Source organism: Lepus europaeus, chromosome 17, assembly GCF_033115175.1.
Source record: "Lepus europaeus isolate LE1 chromosome 17, mLepTim1.pri, whole genome shotgun sequence".
NCBI lineage: Eukaryota > Metazoa > Chordata > Mammalia > Lagomorpha > Leporidae > Lepus > Lepus europaeus.
Window position 1 is genome coordinate 63,185,875 of NC_084843.1, and position 25,807 is coordinate 63,211,681.

The following is a 25,807-nucleotide window of genomic DNA, read 5'->3' on the forward strand; positions in this document are numbered from 1 at the left end:
CCTAGAAGAGGGGCAACCGGGACAGGATCGGTGCCCCGACCGGGACTAGAACCCGGTGTGCCGGCGCCGCAAGGCGGAGGATTAGCCTGTTGAGCCACGGCGCCGGCCAACAATTTAGTTCTTAAATACCTTAGGAAGAGAGAAATTTTGAGACCTTAGCAGTGATTTTTCACTTATAGGCCTTTGAAGGGATGCCTCTAAGAAATGGGAAAGCAGAGCGAATTTGAGCGTCTGCTCCCTACCCCTAACCCTTGGTTTCTCACTCAAGTCTTATACTGTAAAGGGACTACTTATTTGAAATAAAGCCGTATATGTAGTCACAGAGAAAAAGAGTGAGTCTTAAAAGAAGATGTTTATCATGCAATTACAATGATAAATGTAAGCCCTTAAATATACCATCAGTTTTATGAATTTGGTTTGGCATTTCTTAATTGCTAAATATGGTGGCTTTCTCAAACTTGGACATGTTCTAGGCCTTTCTTGATCTCTGAGAGACCCAGCCCTTACGGTAATAGAAAGAAGGTCTCCACAAGGATTAATAATGGAGCAGGAATTAGCACTGGCCAAATAAATATGCCAAGGGCCAGACTGTTTGGAAATGGCCATGAGAGAGATGCTGGTTGCAGAGGCCACAATGGAGAAAGCCTCTCTGAAGCCGATTGTACTTCTAGCTCCCTTCATTCCTCTTGTTTTCTTTCAATTTTGTGGTTGTTGCCAGCGCTTTGTATGATCAGGTATGTTATGGTCTGACTTGCTCACTTGCTCGCTCTCCGTAGCAGAGGTCCCAAGATATAAACACTTGTTTCCTTGCTATGAAACCAAATTTTCAGGTGTTCTGCTCCATAGTACTTCAGTCTTTAGCAGATGGAATGTGTTTCTTTTACTTATTTATAGCCTAAGTGGCTATAATATCTAAGATCAGGTTTTCGTTTTTGTTTGCTGCTATTAAAGCAATGAATTTGTTATAAGTTGTCTCCACCCCTCCCCAACATGTGTGTATGTATGAGTTTAATTTGTTACAGGGCATTTGAGTTTTAAATTATGGGCCAGTATGTTTTTAAATAGACTCATCAAACTGTCTCCTTTATATTATTTTGTCTAACGTTTTTCTTTCCATGGCTAAACCAGTGAATTGGGGAATAGGATTTTTACAGAAGCCACCTGATATTATTTGCTTCTTCAGGGTATGTGTTACTTGTACATAGTGGTGGTAGGCTTCCCTTTTAGTCAAACTTGATCTGTTAAATAGGCATGTCATTTTCCACAGGAAGGACTGTGTGTGTGTGTGTGTGTGTGAGAGAGAGAGAGAGAGAGAGAGAGAGAGAGAGAGAGAGAGCGCGCGCGCAAGAGTGAGAGAATGAACCATTGGGAAAAGAAGTCAAAGAGATGCTATGAAGAAAGTCATCTTTGTAAATAGCGCCAAGCTTTTGAAAGCAGGAGTATAGTCTTTACCTTCTATGTCACAACTTTTTTGACCTCTAAGGTAACAATGATATTCCCAGTTTTGCAACCACAGCATGTGCTGGACATACTTCTTCTTTTTTTTTTTTTTTTTTTAATTTTTTTTAAATGTTTTTTTTTTTTTATTATTTTTTTATTTTTTTTTTATTTTTTTTGACAGGCAGAGTGGACAGTGAGAGACAGAGACAGAGAGAAAGGTCTTCCTTTTGCCGTTGGTTCACCCTCCAATGGCCGCCGCGGTAGCGCGCTGCGGCCGGCGCACCGCGCTGATCCGATGGCAGGAGCCAGGTGTTTATCCTGGTCTCCCATGGGGTGCAGGGCCCAAGGGCTTGGGCCATCCTCCACTGCACTCCCTGGCCACAGCAGAGAGCTGGCCTGGAAGAGGGGCAACCGGGACTAGAACCCGGTGTGCCGGCGCCGCTAGGCGGAGGATTAGCCTATTGAGCCGCGGCGCCGGCCTGGACATACTTCTAAATACTAATTTGAGGGTAGGCCTTTGGTGCAACAGTTGAGATGCCATTTGATATGTCTCTGTCGCTTATCAGAGGACCAGGGGTTCAGGTCCCTGCTCCACTTCTAATTCCAGCTTCCTGCTAATGTGTACCGTGGGAGGCAGCAGATGATTGCTAACGTATCTGGCTCCCTGCCACTCACCATATAGGAGACTCAGATTGAATTCCTTGCTTCTGACTTCCTCTTGGCTCAACTCTGGCTGTTGCAGCTATCTGGGGAATGAACCAGCATGTAGAAGACCTCTTTCTTGCTCTCTCTCTCTCTTTTTTTTTTTTTTTATGTATATATATATATATATATATATATATATATTTGACAAGTAGCGTTACAGACAGTGAGAGAGAGAGACAAAGAGAAAGGTCTTCCTTCCGTTGGTTCACTCCCCAAATGGCCGCAAAAGCCGGCACTGCACCGATCCTAAGCCAGGAGCCAGGTGCTTCCTCCTGGTCTTCCATGTGGGTACAGGGGCCCAAGCAATTGGGCCATCCTCCACTGCCCTCCCGGGCCACAGCAGAAAGCTGGACTGGAAGAGGAGCAACCGGACTAGAACCCAGCGCCCGTATGGGATGCTGGTTCCGCAGGCAGAGGATTAATCTAGTGAGCCATGGCGCCGGCCCCCTTTCTCTCTTTCAAATTAAAAAAAAAAAAAAAAAAAAAAAGCCTGTTTGTATATATTTGTTTATATGTCTAGCTCCTTTTGCCAAGGTAATAATTCCTTAAAGGCAGGAACTTTCTAAACAGTCTTCCTATTTTTAGGAATCACAGCATACACTAGGTGCTCAATATATTAGATGAATAAATATGTCAAAGAGTATTCAACTAAAGGAATTCAGGAATAGTAACTCACTTTTCCTGGGTATGGTGTGGTCTAAAAGAACTTTAAAAAAAAGACTTTTGACAGGCTTTCTCTAATATCTGAATCTGTTTCACCTTATTTTTCTGAAATAAAAAATGCAACTGACATTTGTTTCTCAGTGAGTGGTAATGAAAATCACATGGAACTGAGGAATTTGGGACTTTAAATTGTCTCAAATGATATCAGGTGACCATTCTTGGAAGCATGATTTTGGGTTATGAATGATCTTTTGAAAGCTTGAGAGTTTTCCAGTAATTTAGGTTGAACACAAAAGCAGAGATACTTTAACCTGCACTAGTTGATTAATTTAAACTAAATCAGCGTTATTAGGATGTAGTCAAGATATGAAGTTGTTTAGGAAACAGATCTTATCCATAATGTTTTCTAAAATGCTTTAAAATTCAAATTCCTGTTATAAAGTAGAAGGTCACTTTAAGAAGTCAGGCAGTTGAACATTTAAATAAAATTCCATTTTCCACAGACAAGACAGACTTCTTCCTGTTTCTGACTGCTGGTTAGTCATAGTGGGATTTGTTTGGCTTTTATGAATGTCATTAAATTTTAATGTACAGATCAGATGTCTTATTGTAGAAGAAAATAATGCAGTGTCTGTTCTGGTCCTGTCATTTTACCACACAAGGGAGACATTAGTGGAGAATCAATTTGGTTCTTGCAAACCTTTTCCATTTTATCTTTTTTATTTTTTGTTTCCTTTCTCCATAATGGTTATTCCTGTCATTTGTTTTTTGTTTCCTCCCCTCCCCCGAATTTGAATAACTTATACAGTATCTGGGTCCTTGTAAATAGGTGTAGCATAAGAATTGCATTGTGTGAAAGGGCAGAGGGAGCGGGAGAGGGGAGGGTTGCGGGTGGGAGGGAAGTTATGGGAGGGGGAAGCCATTGTAATCCATAAGCTGTACATTGGAAATTTATATTAATTAAATAAAAGTTAAAAAAAAAAAAGAATTGCATTGTGTGATACTTATGTTTGTTTGCTATAGTTTCATCAAGGTTTAAGTTCCCCAGGGCCAGTGTCATGGCATGACAGATTAAGTTGGTGCCTGCAACACCAGGATCCCATAGAGGCTGGTTCGAGTCCTGGTTGCTCCACTTCCAGTCCAGCTCCCTGGAAAAGCAGCAGAAGAGGGCCCAAGTGCTTGGGCTCATGAGTGAGATTTGGAAAAGTTCCCAGCTTTGGCTTTGTGCAGCGCTGACTATTGTGGCCATCTGTGGAGTGAACCAGTGGATGGAATCTCTCTCTCTCTCTCTAACTCTTTCAAATAAAAATTAATTTAAAAAGGTTTAAGTTCCCTGAAAATAAAAGTTTGAAACTCTTCAAAGTTGATTTCTATGAACCAAATGATTTCATTTTGTCTCTACTTAGTAAAAATTTATTCAACAGTTATTGAACATTTCTTATGTGTCAGGCATTGTACTCTATGAATACATGAATTAAAAAGATAGACAAAAATCCATGTCCTTGATGAACTTACTCTATTTTTTTTTTTTAAAGATGTGTTTATTTGAAAGGCAGAGCAAAAGAGAAAGAGGGATAGAGGGAGGGAGGGAGGGAGAGATCTTCCGTCTACAGGTTCACTCCCCAGATGGTCAGAATAGACGAAGCCAGGAGCCAGGAACTCACGTGGGTGGTAAGGGCCCACATACTTGTTCCACCCTCCATTCCTTTCTCAGGCACGACAGCAGGGAACTGAATTGTAAGTGGAGTGGCTGGGATTTGAACTGGCACTCAGCTATGGTATGCCAGCATCACAAGTAGCAACTTAACTTGCTATACCACAATGCTGGCCCCAAATTTACAGCTTTCGAAAGAGTTAGAGACAACTAAGAAAGTATGTCAAGTCCTGTGAGAACAAGAACAATTCCCCTAGATTTGGGAGACAAGTGATGGGGTTTCCTCAGGAAGAGGCATTTAAAAGTGGAGTCAAAGAACAAGTGGGGGGCTAAGGAACAAAAGGGTAGAAGACAAATTCTTTAAAGAAAAAAGCTATGTAAAAACTTCTGAAGCAGGAGTCAGTGGTCTTTCATGAGCAGTTGGCTATCTGTAAGGGACTTTTAGAAATAGTTCTCTTGTACATTTTAAAATTTTCATTTAAACATTTACAATTACAAGTTTGGGGGCTGGTGATGTGACGTGGCAGGCAAGCCACATGCACACCGGCATCCCATATGGGTGTCAGATCGTGTCCTGGCTGCTCCACTTCAATCCAGCTCACCGCTGGCGTCTGGGAAAACAGCGGAAGATGACTCAAGGGGCCCCTGCCGCCCACTGGGAGACCTGGGTGAAGATCCTGGCTCTTGGCTTCAGCCTCCCCCAACCCTGGCTATGGAAGCCATATGAGGAGTGAACCAGTGGATGGAAGATCTCTTTATCTTTGTCTCTCCCTCCCTCTGTAACTGTGGCTTTCAAATAAACAAATATATCTTTAAAAAAAAAAAACCCTAACATTGTTAGTTGTAAAGTATTATTTTCTGCCATTTATATAATGTACGTGTCTTTAATATATTTCTACATAAATTTCACTCACTTATTTTATGGAAAATATTTGCCATAATCATTGGCAAAGCCTGTTATTGTCTAGCTAAGTCAGCTATATCAGGATTACGTTTTTGACTGCACTTAAAAAAATTTTTTTTGCTGATTTGTTATCTTTTAAAATATTTAATAATAATAAATAAGCCTTATATTTATAAAGAAGTCTTACATATTTACTTACATGTTACTGTTTCTAAAGCTGTTCATTCTGTATAAATCTAGATTTTCATTTGGTATCATTTATTTGTATAATCTGTTGGTAAATATAAACAAACCTTGATTTATATAATACAGATGGTATGTTTTTATTCATAGCACTTCTGATACCAGAAGTGTATGTTTTTTCCACACCAACAATTTTCCAAGTCACCGATTCAATTCCTATCTGACACTATCAATAGTTAGTATCAGGCTCCAAAGGTATATGGGCTCAGTCCCACAAGACCACTCTCACTTCAGACCCTAGTCACACTGTTTGGATGCCTGGAGTGCCCACATCTCTCCCTGACTTGACGAAGTCAGAAGTTCCCACAATCCCTTGCCCTATTTCACATTTGATAATTTCTAGAATGGCTCACAGAACTTAGGGAAACACTTTACTTATAAAGGATACAACTCATGAACAGTCAAGTGGAAGAGATGCATTGGGTAAAATGTGATGGACTTGGGAGTCACAAAGAGTTGCATGCAGCTTCCGTGCCATTCATGCCCTTTCCAGGTATACTAACTCTCAGTAGTCACCTACCTGGAAGCTCTCCAGCCCCTACTGTGTCAAGATTTTTAATGGAGGTTTCATTACAGGGGCATGATTGATTAAACCAGTGGCCATTGGTGGTTTACTTGCAGTCCTGATCCCCTCTCCTCTCTAGAGGTCTTTATTATGTTCTCTCTCTTCCTTTCTCCCTTCCTTTATCTTCCTCTACTAATAATTAGAAGTATATTTAAAAATTTCCCAAAACTGCATTTTTAAAGAAATTATAATGAAAATTATTTAGAACTGAATAACAAGAATACTACTAGGGCCAACACTGTAGCACAGTGGATTAATCTGCCGTCAGCAGTGCTAGCATCCCATTTGGATACTGGTTCAAGTCCCAGCTGTTCCACTTCCAATCCAACTCCCTCCTGATGTGCCTGGGAAAACAGTGAAAGATGGCCCAAGTGCTTGAGCCTTATACCCATTTGGGAAACCCGGAGGAAGCTCCTGGCTCCTGGCTTTGGCCTGGCCCAGTCCTGGCCATTGCAGCCATTTGGGGAGTGAACCAGCAGATGGAACATCTTTCTTTCTGTCTCTTCTCTTTCTGTAACTCTGCCTTTCAAATAAATAAATAAATGTTAGAAAAAAAAAATACTACCTATCAAGACTCATGGGTCTCATAAACATGAAAACAAACAAACCTCAGACTCATTAGTAAAAAAAAGAAAAAAAGCAAATTTATCATTCACACTGACTTTATTGGCAAATTAAAAATTCATATGTGAGGACCAATTATGAACAATACAATCATTTTTAGAAAATGGTAAATTTGAATTATGGATTTTCTGTAACTCATTATTTCTACTGTTAGATATATGTTGGAACTTAAAAAAATTCATGGGAAAAGGAATTAAAAGATAAAGTTTTTTAATTTGAAAAAGTTACACAGAGAGAGGGAGAGACAAAGGGAGAGAGCATAATCTTCCATCCACTGATTCACTCCTCAGATGGCTGCAGCAGCAAGGACTGGGCCAGGCAGAAGGCAGGAGCCAGGAGCTAGGAGCTTCATCCAGGTTTCCCATGTGGGTGCAGGGACCTAAGCACTTGGGCCATCTTCCACTGTTGCTTTTCCAGGCCATTAACAGGGAGCTGGAATGGAAATGGAGTAGCTAGGACACAAACTGGTGCACATATGGGATACTGACGTCACAGGTGGCAGCTTTACCTGCTACACCACAATGCTGGCTCCCAGTTATGTTTGTTTTGGCACAGAAAATTTTTTTCATCATACATATTTCATGTGAACCTTCTGAAGATCCTACGGATTATCTCTACTCTGTGCATATGCACCAGAAGCCAGGACAAGAAAATTTATGGCAATATTGTTTGTGTTAGCAACAGTAATACCACAGTAATCTATACCACATTTAATGTTGTAATATTGAACAAAAGAATAGCTGCTGAAGCATGCATGACAGTATGGTTCTACTTCAGTATAGGTCTCATACAGACAAAACCGAACAATATGTTGCTTGATATATAGAACTTTAAGTGGTAAAATTGTAAAGACAATCAAGGAAATAATTAGTACAACATTCACAGTAATGATCTCTTCTAGAGAGTAGGAATGAAGCTTTGATTAAAGTAGGATTCAAAAGTACTGAGTATTATTTCTGAAGCATTATGGTTGGGTACATAGTATTTGAATTAAAGTTCACACAATTGGTTATGTATGTGATTATTATTATTATTTTTGACAAGCGGAGTTAGTGAGAGAGAGAGACAGAGAGAAAGGTCTTCCTTCCGTTGGTTCACCCCCCAAATGGCTGCTGAGGCTGACGCTGTGCCGATGCAAAGCCAGGAGCCAGGTGCTTCCTCCTGGTCTCCATACAGATGCAGGGCCCAAGGCAGTGGGCCATCCTCCACTGCCTTCCTGGGCCACAGCAGAGAGCTGGACTGGAAGAGGAGCAACCAGGACAGAATCCAGCGCCCCGACTGGGACTAGAACCCTGGGTGCCGGTGCCGCAAGCGGAGGATTAGCCTAGTGAGCCGCGGCACCGGCCAGTGTGATTTTATTTTGTAATTTAAAAGATATGAAAATGGAGCAGGCAGTTGGTAGACTAGTTAAGATGCTGTTAAGATGCTGGTTGGAATTCCCTTATCGCCATATTGGAGTGCCTGGGTTTGAGTCTTGGCTTCAATCCTGCAATCCTGATTCCTCCTTCCTGGTAGTGGACACTCTGGGAGGCAGCAGGTGATAGCTCAATTATTTGGGGTCTCTGTTGCCCATGTTAAAGACTTGTATTGGGTTCTTTGCTTTGGCTTCAACCCAGCCTTTTTTTTGGGAATGAACTAGCAGATGGGAGATTCTCTCTCTTTGTCTTGTTCATGTCTTGGTCTTTGAAATTATATGATTAAATACTATATTGAATAACAAGACAGCTTGACAGAAGAGCAGAAAATATTTTCAAACTGTACTCTGATGGGATTTTAATAACTAGCCTATGTAAAAAAAAAAAATAGCCCTTATAACTCAACTAAAAGACAAAAGACCAAACTGAAGATGGGCAAAGGACTTGAATATACATTTCTGAAAAAAATTCCACATATATGTATATATAAATGGACAATCCTTGGTCATTAAAAAATGCAAATCAATGGAGCTGGTGCTGTGGCATAGCAGGTAAAGCTGCTGCTTGCAGTGCCAGCATCTCATGTAGATGCTGGTTTGAGTCCTGGCTGTTCCACTTCCAATCCAGCTCTCTGCTGTGGCCTGGGAAAGCAGTAGAAGATGACCCAAGTCCTTGGGCCTCTGCACCCACGTGGGAGAACTGGAAGAAACTCCTGGTCCTGACTTCAGATCAGTGCAGCTCTGTCCACTGTGGCCAACTGGGGAGTGAACCAGCAGATGGAAGATTTCTCTCTCTGCCTCTCTGTAACTCTGCCTTTCAAATAAATAAATAAATCTCTAAAAAATGCAAATAAAAACCATGATGAGATACCTCATCATACTCACTAGATGTCTTTAATAATAATTTAAAAATCTGGGGCTGGTGCTGTGGCACAGTAGGTTAATCCTCCGCCTGTGTTGCTGGCATCCCATATGGGCACTGGTTCTAGTTCCAGCTGCTCTGCTTCCAATCTAGCTCTCTGCTATGGCCTGGGAAAGCAGAAGAAGATGGCTCACATGCTTCCGCCCCTGCACCCATGTGGAAGACCTGGAAGAAGCTCCTGGCTCCTGGCTTCAGATTGGTTCAGCTCCAGCCATTGCAGCCATTTAGGGAGTGAACCAACGGATAGAAGACCTTTCTCTGTCTCTCCCTCTCACTGTCTGTAACTCTACCTCTCAAATAAATAAAGTCTTTTAAAAAAAGTTAAAACCCAAATAACAGATGTTAATGATGATGTAGAGACTTAGGATCCCTCATACATTGCTGTTGACAAAATGTAAAATGCTGAAGTGGTAGAAAACAGTTCAGTTGGTTCTCAAAAAGTTAAAATAGCATTACCATATGAACCAACAATTCCCCTTTTAGGTATACACCCAAGAGAAAGGAAAACAGATGTCCACATAGAAACTTAGATGTGAATGTTTATAGCAGCATTTAAAAAAAAAAAAGTTTATTTATTTATTTGAAAGGCAGAGAGACAGGCAGAGAGAGAGAGAAGTTTTCCATCCGCTGGTTCACTCCCCAGATGGCCTCCTGCACCTATCCGAAGCCAGGAGCTTCCTCCGGGTCTCCCACATGGGTGCAGGGGCCCAAGGACTTACCTTCTACTGCTTTCCCACACCATAGCAGAGAGCTGGATTGGAAGTGGAGCAGCTGGGACTAGAACCAGTGCCCATATGGGGTGCCAGCACTGCAGGTGGTGGCTTCACCTGCTACGCCACAGCACCAATCCCAGCAGCATTTTTCATACTAGTCAAAATGTAGAAGCAACCTAGATGTCCTTCAGTGCATGAATGGATAAAGCAAATTGTGGCTTTTACATACAGTGGAATACTATTCAGCTGTAAAAGGGAATGAAGTTCTGGTTGATATTGGCTTCTATTTGGGTGAACCTCAGAAACATTCTAAGTGAAAGAAACCAGACAGCAAAGGTCTCATGATACTTGAACCCATTTGTATAACTTACACAGAACAGGCAAATCCATAGAGTCAGAAAGTAGATGAGTGGTTGTCGTGGGTTGAGAGGAGGTGACATGGGGAGTGATTACTTTGAATACTGGATGGTTTACTGAAATGATGATCAATATGCTAAATTTTACTGGATTGTACACTCTGAAAGTTATTTGTATGTTATGTGAGTTTTACTTTAATTGGAAAAAAGACATTAGGGGGCAGGTATTTGGCTCAGCAGTTGAGATACCACCTGGGATTCCCATATCCCTTCTTGGAGTGCCTGGTTAGAATCCCAGCTCTACTGCTTCCCATCAAGCTTCCTGCTGATGTGCACCCTGGGAGGCAGCAGATGATGGCTCAAGTACTTGGGTCCCTGCCACTCTTCTGGAAGACTCGGATTGAGTTCTGGGCTCTTGCTCCTGGCTTTAACTTGGTGCATTCCTGGCTATGGTGGGCATTTGGGGAGTGAACCAGCGATGAAAGATCTGTCATTCTGTCTCTGTGCTTTTTAAATAAAATGAAAATAAGTAAAAAAAAAAAGTTAAGAAACTTTATTAATATTCAGTTTTGGTCTTTCACTGGTGAATATCCAAAACATTAGTTACACACTGAACTGGTAAATAGGTGAGAACTGTTTTGGTACTCTCATCCTTTGTGGTGGGAATGTAAAATAGTATAGCTTCTGCAGACTATAATATGGAAACATTTGTTAAAATTACACCTGTCCATACCTTGACTCCGCATGCCAGTTCTAGAATATATCCTATAGATACACAGGTTAAAATTATATTTATTAAGGGTGTTTTATTGCAGCAGGCTAATAAATTATGAATGATCATATCCCTGTATGAAAGTGAGGAGTCTCTTTATATACTTTAAATAAAATATATTGAAGTGAAAAGAGCAGAATGCAGAGTGTGTATAGAGTGAAACTACTTGTGTAAAAAAGGGTGGAAGTAGACTTTTGTTTCTGTGTGCTTGAAATGTGTTATAAAGACATTTATCTACAGAGGAAATACAAAATTGGAGGAAACTCCACATTGGTAACAAGTGTGATGGAATTTGCCTGGAAGATAGTGGAGGGAAGGCATTTTTTTACTGTATGTCCATTTAGGTTTAAATGTGTGTACGTGGTGTAGCAGGTAAAGCTGCAGCCTGCAGTGTCGGCATCCCATCTGGGTGCCGGTTCAAGTCCCAGCTGCTGCACTCACTTCCGATCCAACTCTCTGCTATGGCCTGAGAAAGCAGTGGAAGATGGTCCAAGTGCTTGGGCCCCTGCATTACTGTAGGAGACCTGGAAGAAATTCCTGGCTCCTGGCTTTGGATAGGTGAAGCTTTGGCTATTGTGGGCATCTGGGGAGTGAGCCAGTGGATGAAAGACCTCTCTCTCTCTTTGCCTTTCCTTCTCTCTCGTCTAACTCTGACTTTCAAATAAATAAATACATCTTAAAAAAATAAAAATAAAGTGTATATGTGTTTGTGCAACATATCTGAATATACACAAATATAATTTAATATTAAACTAACATTGTAATTTAACATTTAAAAACAACAAAACACTCCATCCTTAAAGACTGACCAGTAATTTACATACATCTGCGAATGCACTTCCTGAGAGTTGGAATGGTGGTTTTTACATCTGTATTTACATGCATATAGTTGTCCTGACTCAGTGATTTTATATAGTTTTAATTCATTTTGGTTTAATTCTTTTTATTAGCAGTTCAACACTGCCTTATACAAATTTTTGTATTGTTTCATTTGATCATCAGAACAACTCTGAAGTAGGTTTTTATTTGCATGTGATATTTTTTATATGCAAATGAGAATGCTTAATATAAGCATTTAATTTTGTGCAATTTATCCCTTATCTTTATACTCAGTGATAACATGATTGATATATTGAATATGAGATTAGAGGTGATCTGTTAGGTTCTTTCCAGCTCTGTATAGGTGAATAATTGAATGACTATATTTTGTAGCATAAGAGAGTCAGGGAGAATATTTGATTTATGTATTTTGGATTCCTCTTTTAAATGAAAACTTCCTGTCATCCAAATCTCTGGAATATCTGGAAGTCTGTATTAAACTATGTTAATATTAAGCTATTAATAACTGGTTCAACAATGCCAGTAACCTTTTAATTAACAGTGTAGTTTTATAGGGCTGTTTTCAAATAATCCAGTGATTTTGTTAAACAAATCCATTTAGCTATATGAATGAGAAATTTATGCATTACTTCATTTTTATCTTTGTGTTGCCTTATTCCTTTGCTTTGTCTGATTATTAAATTTCATTTAATAGAATGCTTTGGCATTTTATGAAGAGATTTTCAATCTAAAAGTGCCGTAAAGGATTTCATTCTTTGTGCAGTGACTTTTTTTTTTAAAGATTTATTTTTTTTATTTGAAAGAGTTACAGAGAGAGGTAGAGACAGAGATAGAGAGAGGTCTTCCATCCCCTGGTTCACTCCCTAAATGGCCACAACAGCCAGGAGCCAGAAGCTTCCTCTGGGTCTCCCACATGGGTGCAGGGGCCAAGGACTTGGGCCATCCTTCTGCTACGTTCCCAGACGCATTAGCAGGGAGCTAGATAAGAAGTGGAGCAGCTGGGCCTCCAAGCAGCGCCCATATGGGATACTGGCACTGCAGGTGGCAGCTTTACCCACCATGCCACAGCGCCAGCCCCTGTGCAGTGTCTTTTAATGGCAGTACAAACAAGGTTGAGAAGAATAAGGCAGTAAAGGAGTAACAGAGATGTTGCAACCTACAGTAAGAAACCCAAGACAATTTCTAATCATTTTTTGTTGTTGTAAGGAAGTAACAAAGAACGAGGGCTTAGTGCTTTGAATGAATCAATGTGCTATCTTTAATTGTAAAATTTAAAATCTGAAAACTTAAGGTCCTGTTATCAGTTGGTCTTGACTATTTTCTATGTAAGAGAAATAGATGAATTTACATTTATATTGCATTTATACTCTTTGTATTTGCATGTGATCGTCTTCTGCTTGGTTCTGCCATGGAGTTAACCCATGCTCCTCCCCACAGGGTTGAGAATGCTTGCACCAAGCTCGTCCAGGCAGCTCAGATGCTTCAGTCAGATCCTTACTCAGTTCCTGCTCGAGATTATCTAATCGATGGGTCAAGGGGCATCCTTTCTGGCACATCAGACCTGCTGCTTACCTTCGACGAGGCTGAGGTAGGTGATGTGGGGCCCATGCAGAGCTCTCCCAGACACAAATCCCAGGCTCAAAGATAATAATGGAGGGTTGTTGTTTGGGATGATAAAATCTTGAACAGGTAGATGTGTGCCTTACCATGTTTTCTACTTATTGTCTGCTCCCTTGACTGAATACTCCAAAATATATTTCCAGGTTCGTAAAATTATTAGAGTTTGCAAAGGAATTTTGGAATATCTTACAGTGGCAGAGGTGGTGGAGACTATGGAAGATTTGGTCACTTACACAAAGAATCTCGGGCCAGGTTAGTCATATCTAATTTTTATAATGACTTTTTTTATTTGAATGTCCATATTGGATCAAGGGGAAATGGTATCCACCAACATTTTGCAAAAGGTCAGTGGTGATGCCTTGGGCTTTCAGGTGTCTTCAGCCCTGCTGATGGAGCTGATTCTATGCTTCTACTGAGGAAATGGTACTGTCTCTGAAATCTGAATCTACTTTTAACAAAATCTGGCCCTGTCTTATAAATTATATCAGAAATTACAAATGGTGCTAGAGAATGTAGGGAATTTTTTTAAAAGATTTATTTATTTAATTTGAAAGCTACAGAGAGGCAGAGAGAGAGACAATGAGGTCTTCCATCCACTGGTTCACTCCCCAGATGGCTGCAAAGGCTGGGGCTGCGCCAATCCGAAGCCTGGAGGCAGGAGCTTCCTCCGGATCTCCCACATAGGTACAGGGGCCCAAGGACTTGGGCCATCTTCCACTGCCCTCCCAGGCCACAGCAGAGAGCTGGATCAGAAGTGGAGCAGCTGGGACTTGAACTAGCACCCATATGGGATGCCGGCAACTCAGGCAGCAACTCTACCCACTATGCCACAGCGCCAGCCCCAGGAATATTTTTCTATTACTGTGATGCTGAAGACCATTCTGACTCCTGACCTCTCCATTCCACATTACACAGCATTCTTTCACTGTCTGCCAGCTGGCCTGTAGCTCTTTATGACCTCTTAGATTGCTAATTAGCCTACCTACTATTGTGAGTTCATGTCCTAGCCCAAGTCTGCCTAATACCATTGGACCTAGAAGAAGAGAAGATCTGTTGTGGTGAAATCACATTTTGAAAAGATTGTTTAGGGGGCTGGTGCTATGGTGCAGCAGGTTAAAGCCCTGGCCTGAAGTGCTGGCATCCCATATGGGTGCCAGTTCTAGTCCTGGCTGCTCCTCTTCCCATCCAGCTCTCTGCTATGGCCTGGGAAAGCAGTAGAAGATGGCCCAAGTCCTTGGGCCTCTGCCCCACATGGGAGACCCAGAAAAACCTCCTGTCTCCTGGCTTCGGATCGGCGCAGCTCCGGCCATTGTGGCCATCTGGGGAGTGAACCAGTGGATGGAAGACCTCTCTCTCTGTCTCTACCTCTCTCTGTAACTCTGTCTTAGAGATAAATAAAATAAATCTTAAGAAAAAAAGATTGTTTAGGTTTCTGAATACTGAATATTCAAAATATACAAACAGATACCATTTTTGATGTTACAGACTTATAACATGAACTTGAGGGTCCTAAAGGTACGAATAAAACCTTTGACAAGACATTTAATGTTTTACTTTTTAACTTGATTGATTGGCTTCTAAAATTCTTTTGTTTTATGTGAAATGTTGATTTTGAATCAACTTAAGAAATCCTAGGAACAATTTGAAAATCAGGACTTTAGAAAATCACATAACGCCTTTGAATTATAACCAAAGTAAACAAAAAGTGCTAGCAGGCTGATTCCAAAACGGCAGATGCTTTCAGACACTGTCATCACTATAATTATTTTTATAATATTTCTACTTGTTTCTAATTATAAAAATAGTACATGCTTATTTTGGACGAATTGGAAAGTACAAGAAAATATAAAGATGAAAACAAAACACATCATTATCATTCTTATAACTTTTTTTAGTCACTAGATTGAGTATTAAGCTCACATGAGATTATTATATGTATTCATACATAGCCAGATATGAGTCATGAAATCTGTATGCATAGTAGCCTGTCAAAATATTGTTCCTACTTGTGAATTCACTTTTTACAAATAGTTATTCACTTTGATATTATTTGATATGTGTGGACATATTTATGTCAAGTATGAAAATTATATTTAAGCTTTGTTTACTTTAAGCCAAGTAGGGAGTTAGTTTGGACTTTCACAGTAATTCATGATAGATGGAGCCTGAGAAAGTCAGACCCTGGGTTGTTTTGCTGCTTACCCTGTACAATTTCTTCTTGTGGCCCAGGAATGACTAAGATGGCCAAGATGATTGATGAGAGACAGCAGGAGTTGACTCACCAGGAGCACCGAGTGATGCTGGTGAACTCAATGAACACTGTGAAAGAGCTGCTCCCAGTTCTCATTTCAGGTATTTCCTGCCTGTACTTTATTTTAAAGATAAAAAATGCTAACATGTTCTAAAGTACATTTCTTTATGTTGTCTTGTTGCATATCCATCAGCCTAGATACAAAAGAAATCTGATTGATTTTTATAAGATGGCTACAGATGATTGGCTGAAAATCAGTATTCATCTACTCTAATGCTCTCCATCTCCTGTTCTTGGTTTGAAATTGCCCTTCCTGTGGCCTACTTCTGTTCTTGCAAAGCTCTAACAGGCTGTTACGGGAACTAGGAAACAAAAACTTGTAAAGAGTTTTTTAGATTGTTCATGGGAAATAAGATTTTGTAGCCAGCTGTTTTAGGTAGCAGAAGTTGTTGAGACTACAGTTTCTGATTCAGATAACTCAGTAAAGTGTTAATTTTTATTTAGACTATTTTAACTATTTTATGGGAAGATACTCTTTCTTCAGTTTTCCATATTCTCCCCACCCCACCCCCCTTTTCTTTCTTTTGGGTGCTAGAAAGACCCTGCCAGATGTTAAGAGAAATTCTAGAAGGTAAACTTGACTCTGGATCTTCTGGGATTAGAGGCAGGCAAATGCTACGTTTGCAGTGTTATTGATGGTTTTTGTCTTGTCCCAGTATGTTTGTAGTACATAGAGTGAGTGTTAGGGCCCAGAATGATAACTGATTACATTCATTCCCTAATCAGATTGTGGTAATGTTTTATACCTTGAATTTTGTTGATAATGAAAGTTGCTGATAGTGGAGCTTTACTAGCAGATTTGCAGTGTTTTTCCTGTATGTTCTTCTTAAGACCTTAGAAGCCCAAACGTATGTTCTAATTGTAGAATATCTTATCGGAATACTGTTAAACAGCAAAATTAAGTTCCAGGCTTAGTTTCTGGTCTTTTGTTTGATTTACAGCTATGAAAATTTTTGTAACAACTAAAAACTCAAAAAACCAAGGAATAGAAGAAGCTTTGAAAAATCGCAATTTTACCGTAGAAAAGATGAGTGCTGAAATCAATGAGATCATTCGTGTGTTACAGCTCACTTCTTGGGATGAAGATGCCTGGGCCAGCAAAGTAAGTGTTATTGGAGGAGAAATAAGCAAAATCCTGAATTCTGCCCTTTTTAGATTTTTGTCACCCGTCTGACATTTTATCTTGTAATTGTGTGTAGCGTAAGAGTACTCAGTGTAAAAGTAGTTTCTCCATCTCGTATCTTTTCCTTGGCTCACTTGCTATCTTTGCAAATTTACCTTGTTCCACAGTAGAACAAATAAATAGACATGTGGGGTGAGCATAGGTTGAAGGCTGAGGTGTGTGCCCTTTTCCTCGGGCTGGAATCTCACTGGTTGGGCTGGTGGAGGAATTCTGGTATGTATACTCTCTTGGATGGGAGCCCTGCCTTTTATATGGGTGGTTGCTGCCAAGGGACGAAGATAGATACAGACTATACTTGTAACTTTGAGCTACTCTAACTGACCTTTGGTCCAGAGAAGACCCTTGGTATGTCTAGATGTGTCCATTGGTCATTCCATTTTCCCTAAGAAAAGTTTAACTAGAATATGAGTATTCACATTTGTAGTTAGTTCAAGCAGGTCCCTTTACCCTGTCTAGTCTCTTCTTGGGCTCCACAGGGGTTGGCTTTTAGAACTGATCAGCAGTAGTTTTGTGTTGCTGCTGCCCTGATCTGCTTCTTCCTGAATAGCAACTGAGAACACAGCTTCCAGTTCTGGGAGAAGAGAGACACTTGGATTTATGCTTTCCTTGTAGGAGCTCAAGATGCAGGTAGTAGTGAGGACAAACTGTCTCCACAACCTGGCATTCCCACCTATGGCCCAAAGATTGTCTTCAGGGCCACCCAGCAGGCTGCTAGCAGTAGAGCTAGATTTGTCCTGCAGGAAACTATATGGTGAGAGTTTGAAGTGCGACCTGAAGTCACCAGCCTTCTCTCTTAATGTCCAGAAAGCTAAGATAACCATGCAGAATAAGTAGTCAACATACCGTAACTATGGATTTTCCCATTGATGTGAAATTCTCGAGCAGGTTCTGTGACTATATTGTAAATCTGTATGGTAAAATAATTTTCAATCTTTAATATTTGATTTAATTTTGCTTTTGCATACTTGACAACTTTTACTTCCCTTTTATGACTTCCTTATGCATCTTTTTTTTTTGTTCTCTTGTTTGTTTTATTCTTTTTCTCACGTTTAGAAGGTAAGCTTTCTCTTGCCTTTTAGTTTCATTTTTTGCTTAAAAAAAAGAAAAAGCATGTCTGTGAGGTTTTCTTGTGCTGTGTGCCATGCCTTATTCTGTGTGCCGGTGTGTAACACTGTGCTCGAATATACGTCAGAATGTGATTTAATATGGGGCTCTGGGCTGTGCTGGGCAGACTGACTCAGCTTATGTTGAGCTATTTTGGGGAGGGACACAAAAGAAAAGATGTTGCTATAGGATATCAGACTTTCTCTGTTTGGTGGGTACTTTGATCTCTTTGAGCAGACTCCTGAGAATGTTTTTGGCTTAGTCATTCCCACTGACAGTTTTCCCAGGTAGCTGGATGACCCCTGAATTACCTGTACACCAGCTCCTGGGAAAGGAGACTTCAGTTAATGCCATTTCTGTTTGTTTTTCCCACCAGTATTCTTTGCAGGGTCTGAAATTTTGTTTTTGCAGATGTGTCTCTGAGGTTTTAAGCTGTAATGAAAATGGGCAAGAGAGCTGAGATGAAGGCCCTTCAGAATAATCCTAGCTTTCAAAATCAAATGGACAAAAGAAATAAAATGTATCTAAAGGTTTTCTAACTTGAGTCTGTTGCTCTGTGCATGTCCTGCTGTCTGAGCTGTGAACCAGCAGAGTTCTTTCTGACCTCATATTCCCCTAACCTAATGTCTTTACTTAGCTTTTAGCATATGAGAAAGCAATAAGGTGGAATGGGCATTTAACCTTAATCTTTCTGTATTTTTGGAGGGGAGAATTTATCCATCATTTAGTGAATAAGTGTTATTGAGCTTTATTTTGTGCAAGCACCATCAAGAGCTGTGGCAAATTTCTTTCTTTCTTTCTTTTTTTTTTTTTAATGATATTTTGAATTTTTCAGAAGTAGGTTTCCACACTTGGGGTGATACACATGGGTCTAGATCTGGTCCTCACCATGTAAGTCTTGTAGCTGTCCAAGTTTTGTGCCTACTTGGGAGGAAGCCAGATTGTTCAGATGCTGCAAAACTTAACTATCAGACATGAAAGTAAATTAAATTATTTCAGCCAAAAGGAGCTCAAGTTCATAATGAAATCAGAGTGAACAAGAGATGTATTTTATTTTCACCCTAGTTTGTTATTTTTGTGCAAATTACTTGTTTCAAAAATCAAAATGCTATGCAGATGTATCTGAAATGCTTCACAGACATATACAAAAAAATAGACATGATAAGTCTCAGTCCCAGTGCTGTCCCCATCCACTCCACCTCTCCTTACCTCATAAGAGTAATTGTTTTTATTAGTTATAATGATACTAAGGGAGAAAAATCTTACCTTGAAAATGGAAATTGGTAATGAGGATTTTTGGCTGTTTTTCAGTTTAGCAGTGCTAAGCATCTTTCATTGCTCAGCGGTATGCAGTGAATTAATCAGACCTTGTGTCTGGCTGTGACCATAATGCTCCCAATTCTATTTACTTCATATATTGTTTTTCACCTCCTCCTGCCCCTACCACTGCATAATTAACTTTGTCTTACCATACTTGTTTCATGCTTCCCCATTGGTGCAGTATTCTTCTGGAAAGTGATGGTTCCTCTAGAAAAGTGGGGGAAGAAAGTAAGTGGAAAAAAATTCTTGGTAAAATTGTGTTTGCCAAATAAGTTCAGATTTTTAAGAGGCAATGCAATAGCTGATGGTTTTCTCTTTTATGCCTACATTCAAATTGCAGATTTATAAATTTGCAAGTAAGTTTTACTTTAAACATTTCATTTCTTTTGAAAGGAAAAATTGTCCCCTTCTTAAATCAATAGTCATCTTAGAATGATCATTTAAAGTCAAATTAATGTGTCTGGAATCCTAGGTATACATTATGAACCAAAAGAATTTGATTTAACACCATTTTAAGTCTACCCATTGTATATTTAGAACTCCATACTTTTTCTTGTATTTATATTGCTTAGATCTTGATGCATGCTGAGAATTAAGAGGAAATAAGAGAAAATTTTAAGAACATTTCACTCTTAAGACTTTTGAACCCTGCATGGGCATTCCTGCAGCATTGTATCTTGAGTCTCATTAGAGACGATTATTCAACATTCCTATTGTGGGTCTCCTCTTGCTATGGTCCTTGACTGGTAGTGGATAAAAGTAGTGACTGAATCAGATGTCTTGCCCAGAACATTAGTTTGCCAGGGAAGGAACTATCACTTAGAATATCCTGTAATACTAACCCTTTCTACAGATCACTGGGGATATAACAGTTGATTTTTATTTGGTTTAAAAAAATGAGATTACTTTTTATGAGTATTTGTTTTGTTTTAATAGCTACTATAGAATGAAAGACTTACCTCTAGGAATTTGGGAAAAATAGTTAGGTATTTATTTTATGCCCTCTCTCAAATATGGAGAAAATCCTAAAATGTTAAAAAAATTTTGTGTTTTCCTCGTGATCTACACTATCTTCGGCTGGTACATCTGATTATGTGCTCATAGGTGGTTTTTAGGGCTGGGGAAGGTGTTTTTAGAGCTCATTGAGGCCCCCAGAAGATAACTTGCTTTGACATCTCAGGACTAAGCAATGTTCCCTTGTCATTTAGATGTAGTCTGTAGGATTATATCTTACTGCCCAATCTGTTCTTACCAAAATATGTTTTCTTTCGAGCATAGATTTGGAGGCAGATGGAAATGTGGTCAGACATGGAATGAAGTGGGAAGGGAGGTGTTAGTAGAAGGTAGAGGAAGATCAGGCAGTGATGGAGAGGGCCCTTATTCCCCATATTTATATTTTTAAAAAGATTTTTATTTATTTATTTGAAAGTCAGTTACACAGACCCATATTTACATTTTTACAATTTTAGAATTCTGAGATTGTATAGGACTTCAGTTTTATTTATTTATTTATTTTTGCCAGGCAGAGTTAGACAGTGAGAGAGAGAGAGAGAGAGAGTTATAGACAGTGAGAGAGAGACAGAGAGAAAGGTTTTCCTTCTGTTGGTTCTCTCCCCTAATGGCTGCTACGGCCTGCGCTGCGCTGATCCAAAGCCAGGAGCCGGGTGCTTCCTCCCGGTCTTCCATGTGGGTGCAGGGTTCCAAGCACTTGGGCCATCCTCCTCTGCCCTCCTGGGCCACAGCAGAGAGCTGAACTGGAAGAGGAGCAACTGGCACTAATACTTGGCCCCCCAACCGGTACTAGAACCCAGGTGCTGGCGCCGCAGGCAGAGGATTAGCCAAGTGAGCCACGGCGCCGGCCAGGACTTCAGTTTTCTAACTGTACGTCTGCTTGTCTGAGGGAGGATCTCATGAGGATTATTGACAGGTATTCTTGAGGCCCAGCTGAATATTAAGTTTTAGGAGTATTTCATTTCCTAGGAAAGCATGTAAAAAGGGCTTCTGTTTTAGGATTTTCTTCCACCTTTTGGTATGTGAGGGAGAGTGCCAAGGCACTGCCTTAAAATCTTACCAAGCATGAATTTTCTGGTAAAAGGGACCATAGTGGAAGGAAATCAGGTAGATCTCTGCCAGCTCTCTCCAAAGCTGCATGACTAGACCTGGTCTTTTTACACTCTGTTAAAACAAAACAAAAACTCACAAAGATTGCTGGAGACTTTTTTCTTTTCCAAATTTGCGTATTAATGGAAAAGAGCACACAAGTGGAAGTGTAGTATTTGCTTCTGTTTCAAACCCAGATTGTACTTGAGGTACTTAGATATACATGCCAAGTTTAACAAAATGCGTTGTGTTACATAGTGTGGTTGATCACAAAGGTTATCATTATCTTTATCTTTTATAAATATGTCTCCAAATTGACTTCTAGTCTTAGTTGTCTAGGGAATTTGTTTATATCGTATCCAGTGTTAGTATTGTTCTTATGCTGCTTATGACAGAATTCTGTTAATGCCATCATAAACCCACTCTTCAAAAGAAATAAGAAATTTGTAGGAGACTAAGGTATTTGTTCCCATAAGCACTTTTTTTTTTTATAGCTACGCCGTTAAGATATATTACTTTTAAATGGTCATTTATAACCTGGTGTGTTCCAGGACGACTTTCAAGTAACCCTTTCAGTGACTATTTTAAGTTTCCAAAATTATTTAAAATTCATGTATTGAACATTTTGCTAACTAATTGAAATTTCCAGTTTAAAAGTACAGCTTCATTCCAAATTTGTCATTGATTCTTTTAGGAGGGAGTATCTTGCAATTTTAACTCTTGATGTTGCCAGGTTTCCCACTCAGGAGTAAATTACTCCTCGAGAATCACATTCTCTCCTTGTATTGTGGTGGCCATTTGAGCTTTATTAGGGAGGGAAAAGAAATGATTTTTGAGGATGCTCAGTAAAGCACAACTACTTCTTCCATTGTATTTCAAGTCATTTTGGCACATTGGAGAATAGATGTAGTTATTTATTATGTCAGTGAGGATTATGAATTTAATTTCTAGAGCTTATTTTCTGTGCATAACTAACCAGAGCCAAAATTGACAAGGCTGAGGTTCGCTTACTGTTGTAGAAGGGGAGTAGCATCTTTGGTTAAAAAAAAAATTCTGAAGTTTCATCTAATACAAAATAATGAAGTTATGAAGTTTAGAGTCAACAAACCTGAGATCAAACTGGGTTTATAGGAATGATTCCCTGTTACTTAATTTGCAAATAAAATTACATATAAATTTGATATTTCAATGAGGTAATTAGGGGGAAGTGGTTAAAACAGAATTGCATGTGCAAGAAATGCTCCACTGAAGGTAGTTTTCTAACTAGCAGCCTTTACTACCAGAATGAGCACTGAAAATTTTTTTCACTTTGAATTTAGATTTTTGGAAGGTTATAAATACCTCACTGATTTTTCTCACTGAAAACAAAAAGTGTGTTAAGGAAATGGTTATTGATAGGTTTTAAATATTTTTACGTTGATGTAATTCCTCTTCAGGGTTTGCACGTACTTCCTAAGTAAGAGCTTGTGATTTAAAAAAAAAAAAAAAGCAATCTGTACCTACACAGCTTGTGCCATGCACTCTAACTTGTGTTAGAACCTGAAGGCTATCCATGTCTCAGAGGTCAGAAGTTTTCTGGGACTGCCTTTTAAAGACACTGATTCGGGCCTTACTAATTTGGAGTTAAGCTAAATTTGACCTTTGCATTACTTCTGAAGGCAAGCCAAAGTTACAGCATAACAACCTGTATCTCTCTGTGTGGGGAAAGAAGGAATCCTAAAGCTGGGAGACCCATCACATGAATAGGAACTTTGGAGAGGCTGAGATCATGTTACTGACTTTAAACCTGCCTACGAGCTGCCAATATTGAATTTGTGCTAGTGCGGAGTCTTGTTTGAATTGAAAGTGGGTGCCCCCGTGTGGAAAACTGGTGGTGTAACACTTTAAAGAACACTGGTACTGCAGAATTGGACTTTGAAGAAAGTTAAGCGCATAAGGCATTTCCTAGAGTTTTATAGGTTAACTCTGTGCTTTGATGTACTGACTCTTTAAGAATCAATTCTCTGTAGCCAAAAGAAGTTAGGTTGTCTTTTAGGTCATAAATAGAGATTTAGGAGATGGTCAGTCTGTCAATTTAGTGCATGGGTATTTGTCATACTGCTCTTCGTATTCTTCCCTATTAAAAATGTATTAAAGTTTATGAATATTTTTGAAGTGATTAGTCTTTTGTTTCAGCTTCTCAGGCTGTGTTCTTGGGAATTTTTTGCTAATTTATGCTTGTCATCATAAATCAAGGTTGTAAATGATAAATATTCGGTAATTTTATCCCATCTTCTTCCAGATCAGGGGTACTAAGGGAACTACGAGGGAGGAGTAGCAGGGAAGGCTTTAAATCACTTTTTTTTCTTATATTATATTCAGTGGTTTATTTGTAGAATTAAAACTAAAGTGCTAGATTAACATTTTCAGTTTTTTTTTTCCCAACCAGTAATTCCAAGTTTTCAGATTAATTAAATACAGTGAAACATCATTGAGTATGTGTGTGTATTTCAAAATATGATGCGAAAGAACTGTGATCTGTGACAGCACATACTAATGAGGCTTCCAAAGCAGGGAGGGCTTTGGCAGGCTGCAGGAGTAGACGAATGTTGACTAGTGGAAAGGCTGATAATGGGGCATGTGACAACAGGGCTTTTTCCTGCTGGAGACATTAAACATCTTTTGGCTTGAGCAATTTTACCAGTTTTCACAGTTTTAGCAAGAGGGATGCCAGGAAAGAGAATAGAATTAACTGAAGATTTGCATGCAAGATGCTGCATTTTGACAGAAATATAAGAATGGTGGTGTGATGAGATTATTTTTGAGGCTGTTGTATAGGACTACCCTACTTATTGTATGTTAATGCTGTAACTACTTCTCTGTCTTACTTTGTATTGTGGAATCTCAATTTCTGCAAATAAAATAACCGAGATTTCTCTTCACAAGGACACTGAAGCCATGAAGAGAGCATTGGCCTCCATAGACTCCAAACTGAATCAGGCCAAGGGTTGGCTCCGTGACCCCAGTGCCTCCCCAGGTAATTCTCTGTTTCTGCTTTTCTTTCATTACAAATGAAAGAAAGAAATTTGGGGACATACTCCATTCTTTGATAGTTTTGCTAATTGAAAAATTACTGGGCCTTAAAAGGATGAAGGGCAATAGACTAAATCACCTATTATCCTGCAGGAATAACCAAGCTAAGCTAGGCATTCGTTGCAAAATGATTGGCTCACCGCTGAATTGGAAAGATAATTATTTTGCTAAAAGCTCTTCTCTTTGAGTTTCCACTGGGCAGACTTTTATGTTTGTCAACAAAGTATTGAATTAAGTAAATCAAATGGTGGTGCCAAAAAGGACTGGAAAGCAAAATTGACTATATAAAGAGAAGACCCAATTGTTTACTGAGATAGGCGTTGTAGATTTTCTTCTCTAATATTCAGTTTTAGATTAATATTTGAATGAATGTGAAAGGCCTAATGGAGGTTGGAGGTGCTAAGTACCATTAAACTGTTAGAACCTGTTTTCATTACCTATATACAAACCACAAGCTGCTTAGTATCACCGAGTGGATATGGTTCCAAGTATTGTTTTTAGCAGTTCTGTGGTTGAAACCTCACCCAGTGGTTGTAAGGGCACTGCTTAGATGTTAGCTGTTAGATGATTGCTGTCTATTCATTGTTTTGTCTTTTAAAATCATTCATCCCTTCGTGAATGAAATGACTTGTAAAGTATCCCCCTGTAAATGATTAATGTGTCTGCACATAGATATTGAATATCTGTTTATTTTAGGTGATGCCGGTGAGCAGGCCATCAGGCAGATCTTAGATGAAGCTGGAAAAGTGGGTGAACTCTGTGCAGGCAAGGAACGCAGGGAGATCCTGGGAACCTGCAAAATGCTAGGGCAGATGACTGATCAAGTGGCTGACCTCCGAGCCAGGTGAATTTCCTCTACTCTTACCAGACCAGCAGTGGGTAACTTAACTCTTGGTAGAGTAATTCAGAAAGCAAGTCTTTCTCAATTTTGTCTTTGGTTAGTAGATAGCATAGGTACTGTATTCTGTTAATTCTTTTGAGATTGACATGAACTTTGCTTCGCAGAACTTCTAAAATATGGAAATGGCTGATAATAAAGTAGAAATGTATTTTGTCACTGAAATTGAAATAGAAATCTGTAAAATAAGGGTTAGTAATGAAGCCCGACATAGTCAGATATCTTTTATTAAGGGTAGATAGGAAGAAACAGAAAAAGTAAAAATCACTGAACTATTTTACCTGTCATTTAAAAAAATAATTTAAATTGGTTATCTTCTAAGTAGGTAATTTCTGGACTCTTGCATTTTTATTTCATCATTATTTATTTGCTTTCATGATTTTT

The 25,807-nt window shown here is 39.4% G+C and overlaps 1 protein-coding gene across 2 annotated transcripts in view; it reads left to right on the forward strand.

Moving 5' to 3' along the window:
• VCL (vinculin) overlaps positions 1–25,807 on the forward strand; it is a 130,450-nt gene that overhangs the window by 67,926 nt on the left and 36,717 nt on the right. For both annotated transcript variants that reach the window (XM_062214999.1, XM_062214998.1), the window contains exons 3-8: positions 13,253–13,403; positions 13,579–13,687; positions 15,665–15,787; positions 16,688–16,848; positions 24,379–24,469; positions 25,222–25,369. In XM_062214999.1, the coding sequence (XP_062070983.1) occupies positions 13,253–13,403; positions 13,579–13,687; positions 15,665–15,787; positions 16,688–16,848; positions 24,379–24,469; positions 25,222–25,369 (783 nt within the window). The remainder of the gene's footprint in view (positions 1–13,252; positions 13,404–13,578; positions 13,688–15,664; positions 15,788–16,687; positions 16,849–24,378; positions 24,470–25,221; positions 25,370–25,807) is intronic.